At 52.6% G+C, this 6,811-nt stretch overlaps 1 protein-coding gene across 1 annotated transcript; it reads right to left on the bottom strand.

The window, feature by feature from the left end:
- Positions 1-3,090: 3,090 nt before the first annotated feature.
- KLHDC7A (kelch domain containing 7A) lies at positions 3,091-6,489 on the bottom strand. Its single transcript, XM_039508573.1, has one exon. It carries the CDS (start codon positions 6,487-6,489, stop codon positions 3,865-3,867), a length of 2,625 nt encoding a protein of 874 aa, XP_039364507.1. The 3' UTR covers positions 3,091-3,864.
- Between the last annotated feature and the right edge of the window lie 322 nt (positions 6,490-6,811).

Below are 6,811 nucleotides of genomic sequence, written 5' to 3'. Positions count from 1 at the left end.
GATTTTTTTCAGAATTGCCAGCTCCAGCAGCGGCTCAAGCTAGCCACCATCTGGGGCAGGCAACCTTGGACCTTAGGGGTTAGTCCAAACCTCAGCTGGAGCTGCATCGTCCACACTGCTATTTTTAGCCCAATAGCTTGAGTGAAGCCAGCACAAGTCTGTCTACCTCTGCTGGGAGACACACTTTCTTGATTGACTTCAGTGGGCTTTGAATCAGACCTTGATCTCTTTAATATCACCATTCCCTGGCTCTCCTCCTCTAGGACGGTGATAAAATTCACACCTTGAATTTTACTCCTAAAGTTTCTTTTCCTTGTGTTGGCTCACAGAACCCCGCTTTGGACTGCCTCTGCCCCTGCTTTCCCTGCCGGCTTGGGACTTCAGGGCCTTGCCTTGTTTGAGCCAGACACACTTGCCTGCTACAAACACAGACCCAGGTCTGAACCACATAGGGTGACCAGATGTCCCGATTTTATAGGGACAGTCCCGATTTTGGGTCTTTTTCTTGTATAGGCTCCTATTACCCCCACCCCCTGTCCAGATTTTTCACATTTGCTGTCTGGTCACCCTAGAACCACATCTCCCACAAGCTGCAGGCTTAACTGAAAACAGCTTAAGAAGCGCTCCTGTTTCCAGCATTGAGATACCCAAGTCCCAAACCCCAAATAAATCTGTTTTACTCTGTATAAAGCGTATAAAGGGTAAATTCATAAATTGTTCACCCTCTATAACACTGATAGAGAGGCACAGCTGTTTCTCCCCCCCCCAGGTATTAATACATTCTCTGGGTTCATTAATAAGTAAAAAGTGATTTTCTGAAATACAAAAAGTAAGATTTAAGTGGTTCCAAGTAATAACAGACAGAACAAAGTGAATTACCAAGCAAAATAAAATAAAACATGCAAGTCTGAACCTAATACAGTAAGAAAACTGAATACAGATAAAATCTCACCCTCAGAGATGTTCCACTAAGCTTCTTTTACAGACTAGCCTCCTCCTAGTCTGGGTCCAGCAATCATGCCCACCCCTCTGGTTACTGTCCGTTGTTCCAGTGTCTATCAGGTATCCTTTGGGGGTGAAGAAGCTATTTCTTGAGCCAGCTGAAGACCAAATGGAGGGGTCTCCCAAGGCTTTATATAGTTTTCCCTTGTGGGTCTAAACATCTCCCTCCCCCATGTCGAATCCCCTCTACAAGATGGCGTTTTGGAGTCACATGGGCAAGTGACATGTCCATACATGACTTAGTTCCCTATAGGGACGTTCCTAGGAAAGCTCAGATGTGGATTGGCATCTGTCAAGGTCCATTGTTTGCCAAGTACTTCCATTTACTTGAATAACCCCTTCACACTATGTTGATCAAATCTGCCTTAGGTGCTTGCTACAGCAAACACTTTAAATACAAGCATAGAGCCAACACTCGTAACTTCAGATATAAAAATGATACATGCATACGAATAAGATGAATACATTCAGTAGACCATAACCTTTGCAAAGATATGTTACATGGCATATCTAGCATAAAACATACTCCAGTTATGTCATATTTACATTCATAAGCATATTTCTATAAAGCATTATGGGGTGCAAGGTCACACCTTGGTCCCAGCCATCAGGTTAAGGGACTCATTTGCTCTTGTTAAAGGATTTTACCTTGCAGTGCCTCCTTCAAAAGCAGATGTAGACTTGTGCAATCCCTTTTGCCCCGAGCCAATCAGAGCTGAGATAATTGGCACACTTATACCACAGCACCTGCTTGACCGATAGACAGCTGCACTGGCTCCATTTGCAGAATCAGATATTAAGGCAGTTGTGCCTATTAAACTTTTTGCAAAGACATTCTTGTTTCAATTTGCTACCTCACTTCAGAATATTGTTACTGTTTTTTCCTTTCTTGTAGCTTCCATTACAAATTTTAAAAGATGCACAACCCAATCTTGGTTAGTTTTATTTAATACCAAGCATTTGTACTTCTACAGCATTTAGATAACTAGGCAAGAGGTGCTTTGGACATCCCTAAGATCAATAAAGAGATAGTATCTTGCACAGAAGGGCTTTCATGTTCTTCCCTGACTTGACTTAGCTTAGCAATGCTCTGTAAGGTAGCTAAGTATCGTTATCCCGCTTTTACAGCTGGGGGAAACTGAGGCACAGAGTGGTTAAATGACTTGACCAAAGCACAACAGTTAGCCTTATGCGGCTGTACATCAGTGGGGACTGATCCAGACTGGAGACTCTAGGTGCTACCGTATATAGAGATATTGTGATAATAACCTATGCAGCAGAGGGCTGTTTGAGATATGAAGGGCTAAAGAGGGCTAGAGTGACCAGGTGTCCTGATTTTATAGGGACAGTCCCGATTTTGGGGTCTTTGTCTTATATAGGCTCCTATTACCCCCCACCCCCGTCCCGATTTTTCACACTTGCTGTCTGGTCACCCTAGTTGGGGGCCATACGTCCCCCCAGATTCTGTGACTGCCAGGGGTTGGTTTGGCCTCAGGTGCCTGCTGGTGGATTTTTAAACTTTCCCCCAGTTGCCTTATGCCCGTTATGGCGGGCAGGGAATCACCAGGACAGAAACCCACCCCAGCCACACGCCCCTCCTTCCCCCAGCCGCGCCCGACGTGCCCAGACTGCCCCTTGTACCTGGAGCTCTGGCTGAGGAGGAGGAGGGGGGAGCACAGACAGCTGTAAGGAAAGCCTTGTGCGCCGTGGGGGCTGGGCCGCTGCTTTTCACAGCCAGTGCAAAGGGCCTGCGGGACAGCGGGGAACCGGGCCCAGAGCAGGGAGCTGATCTCCATGCTTGGCTCAGTCGCTGGGGCAAAGTTCTCCTCAATGGCATTTGCCATGGAAACCGCAACTGCTTCCAGTGTGGGCTGGGCCTTGGGGCTATCTTTGGAAGCGGCCCAGCTCTCTAGCCTTTGAAAAACGTATCGTGCTGTTGGAAAGCGCTGGCTTGGCAGGCCCGGCAGAGGCTGGAGTTGTCTCTTTACTCCCTCAATGATCATGGCCTGGGCATACACAAGGCCCGCTCCCCCCCTTGTGCCATGGCCCTGAGCTGGCTCCGCATTCACCTCCCGACCTCCCCGCTAGGGCTGCCCACACGGGGGCTTGGGGGTCACAGCTCAGCTGCTTGCTTTAGGTGATGATGCCAATGGCCAGACCCTGCCTCAGTTCCACCCTCCCAGGCAGCTGAAGTCCTTGGCATGGTACTGGAGCAAAGGATACAGTCTGGATGCTGTCCCTTTCAGATTCCCCATCTCCACCCGCACACTCGAAAAACCACCAGGGAGCGTCCCCTTGCAGCTGTCTTTCTGGTACCTAAGAAACACCCCTTGCCTGTAAGACGTAGCGATGCATTGCACCAGGCACAGTGGGAAATTACTTTACAGCGGTGTCCCAAACTTTGCTCCACCCACGGCCACTTTGGCAACTTCCCAGGAGCCTGAGGCTTGCATTTAATTTGCACCAACGTTTACAGGCATTTAAATATGCCCCCCAAAAAATGCACCCACCCAACCCGCTGTTTGCATTTTCTGTGGCCGCTGAACTGGAACTGCTAGTGGGAGGCGTTTGCCAGCAATGGAAATATACAGTTAGCCAGTTTTGTTCCTCCTGCCTTTTAGTTAGAGAAGGGCTTGAACCAAGGATAGAAGCCCTCCCCCCAAGTCTAGATCCTAATGCCACAGTTGGATCATCTCTATAATGGGCTGAATTAGAACCGTGGAAGTGAATATCCCTGGACTTCAGGGAAGTCTGGATTTGACCAGGTGCTGAGTTCTGTGGCTCAGGCTCTGGGAGCTGCCTTTGGCCGTTGAGCCCAGGACAAAAGAAAAGAGAAGAATCAGGGGTTTTTTTAGCTTCCCATCAGACCCTTGTTTGCACCGTGCCTCTGTCTGGCAGTGCCAGGACGACGGGGAGGAGGGTCCCTCGGGGGGAAGGGAAAAGCTGTAACTCCTTGACTCCGAAGCGTGGCGAGACATGGTCCGCCAGGAACCTGATGTTGAACTGGCGGCTGATGCAATAGACCAGGTTCTCCACCACGGCACACTGGAAGCAGGGTGGGAAGGGCATGCGTTTGGTGGCACACTCGTACCACAGCTTGGCTTTCGGGCTGCAGCGGTAGACGCTGATGCCCATGCTGCGGTTGAGGTCAAAGCGGTAGATGAAGCCACCGGCGGTGACCATTTCGGTGGTCCGGTCCTTGCTCCCGCTGGTGATGCTGACCTTCCAGCTGTCCGACCGGCTGACGTACCGGAGCAACATGTAGCGCAGCGTGCCCCCGGTCACGTAAATCTCCCCGTCGCACGCCGTCGCGGTGTGGGCGACGGCGAAGGTGTCATTGGGCAGCGGCGCGGCGAAGGTCCACCGGTCCTGGCGGGGGTCATACTTTTCCACAGTATAGAGGCACTCTCCCCCGATCGCATACAGGTAGCCATCCAAGGCGACAAGCTTGCAGTGAGGCCTGGCTTGGTTCAGTGGGCAGATCTCCTGCCAAATACTGGTCAGGGGGTTGTAGCAGAAAACCCTGTTGGAAGGCTTCTGGCGCTGGCCCAGCCCTTCGCAGCCAGCCACCACAAAGAGGTAATTGAACATGCTGCAGACGGCGCAGCCCCTAGAAACCGCCTCCACCGGCATATAGGAGAGGGGATGCCAGACGTCGCCTTCGTTATCGTAGTAACAGAGCCTGCTGGTGTGCAAGCTCTGCTCCTGCGTGCTGACGTCTGCCACGGTGACGTACTTCCTGCCCTTCATCCTCCTCAGGAGGATCAGCTCCCTCTCCCTGGCATTGAGGCGCCCGAAGATAGACGGGTTCTTCAGGACCTGGAGGTAATTGTCGCTCATGACCTTATACGCTGCCTCCTGGAGACTGTCCAGTTTCTGCTTCTTGGCCATGCACAGGACATCATAGCAGTTCCCCAGATCCAGGTGGATGTCCACATCCGGCTGCAAGCTTAATGGGACTTTGAAGAAGTTGGCACCAGCAACAAGTTCGACTCTGGGTTCGTTGCCTGCATGAGGCTGGAGGCTGTGAAATGATTCCACCAGGGAAACGATGGAGCTGGAGTGGAGGGGACTGGCGGGGGGAGTGCTTGAGTCAGATCTTCTGCCAGCTGGCGTCAAAGCCCCGAACCCTTCCATCTGCACCTGAAGTTCGGGGTTATCTGCAATTTGATGGAAACTCTCTTTCCTGCCAAACCTGCGTTCCGGTTCAGCTGTCTTGTGGGCGGGCGAGAAGGAGCTGGCCGGATCAGACGCACCACCACAGTCTGCAGGCTCCACGCTCTCTGCGGGATGTCTGAAAGGCAGGAGACTGGGAGAGAGGGGTGGGATGTTTGCTGTTAGTGAAGCTCGGTCTTCATCTCCCACTGCCGACTCACCGGCTGGTTCTTGGCTGCGCCAGTCTACGCCCCAAGTCTCACGTTCACTTAGCTCTTCGTGGATTTTGTCTGGGTCGTAGAGTGAGTCGGTGTACGAGCGGGGCCGCTCCTTCGACACAGACTGCGAGGTGGACTGGACGTAGTAGTCATAGACCTTGCCTCGCAGGCTAGTAATGGAGGATGTGGACTCTTTAATATAGTTTTCCTCCACCTGTATCTTTGCAACGGAGGAGAAAGTGTAGGAGGCATCAGACCTCTGATCGCTTTGGTTGATGGCTAAGCCCATGTCCGATGTAGCATTGAGGGTCTGAATCCTCTCCTGGCCAGCCGAGGCTTCCTGGTTCCAGGCCAAACTCTCACTCATGTCTCCCGCTTCCTCCTCCTCAGTGTCCGGGGTGGATCTATCAGCTACTGTGAGCTCAGCAGCATTTCCTGCTTGGGTGCTGCAAGGATTGTGCCTGAGGCTGACGCTACACCCAGATTGCTGCGAGGCTACGTCCCAGCTGGCCCCCCTGCTGTCATCGACCGAGCTGTCCGGTTTGCGTGCCAGACTGCAAACGTTACGCTTACCCCCGGCTTCTGTTCCCGCCACCGGCGCCTCCTGCTCTGCACCGTCTGCTGTCGCCACGTTCGGGACCACACCTGGACTCTGCCCCTGTCCCTCAGAAACAGGCTGCTTTTTGTCTGGCTGTGATTCGGCGACCAGCTGACAAGCCTTTTTTCCCTTCTCTTTCTCCTCCTCCTCCCCCTTTGGCAGCCTTTGATCTTCCCTGGGCGGTGTGCTTTGTGGGCCCCGCGGTCCCGCCGCCACCGTCCCACCCAGGTGCGCACTTTGATTCCCTTTGCTGGTGCTTGGCCTCACCCCATTGCTGTTGACTTGCCTGCACCTGAGTCCCCGTGGTGTTTCTTCTGCGCCTCCCCTTCCGGATCCAGCCTTTTCTCTCTGCTCCGTCACACGCTCAGCATTTCTGATCCCACTGCTGGCTGGTCGGGACTTATAGAATCTATAAGCCAGAGTCAGTAGGAGCAGAGCCGCTGCGGAAAGTGCCAGCTTCCCAGCGAGCTGCATGTCTGGCAGCCAGTCCCGGCTGACTCGAGCCCCGTTGGTCATTCTTCCATAACAGGCCAGCAGTCAGGAATGTGAAGAATCTGATTAATGATTGCCAAGCTGGGACAAGCTCAAGGCAAAGCAGGCCTCTCTCTCTGAGCTCCCCGAAGCGTTTGGGGGCAAGGTGACTTTCACCTGCGGCAGGTAGACTGGCACAGGCTTCCAGCTGACGGCTGGAGCATGCAGTGTCTGCTTTCCATAGCAGCTTTGCATATTTGAGCAAGGTGGGTTGGGCTGGGCTCAGGTGAAAACGTGCATGCCAGGCAACAGACAGCGAGTGACACAGGGCTGGCTTTATTACCCGGGTAAACAGAGAGGCTTAGAA

The sequence above is a fragment of the Mauremys reevesii genome, linkage group 21 (genome assembly GCF_016161935.1).
Source record: "Mauremys reevesii isolate NIE-2019 linkage group 21, ASM1616193v1, whole genome shotgun sequence".
Taxonomy (NCBI): domain Eukaryota; kingdom Metazoa; phylum Chordata; order Testudines; family Geoemydidae; genus Mauremys; species Mauremys reevesii.
Note: the sequence above shows the minus strand (reverse complement) of the source record. Positions and strands in the feature narration are given on the sequence as shown.

Excerpts from the sequence above, each read along its gene's own strand:
- KLHDC7A (XM_039508573.1), bottom strand. The coding sequence starts at position 6,489 with ATGACCAACGGGGCTCGAGTCAGCCGGGACTGGCTGCCAGACATGCAG.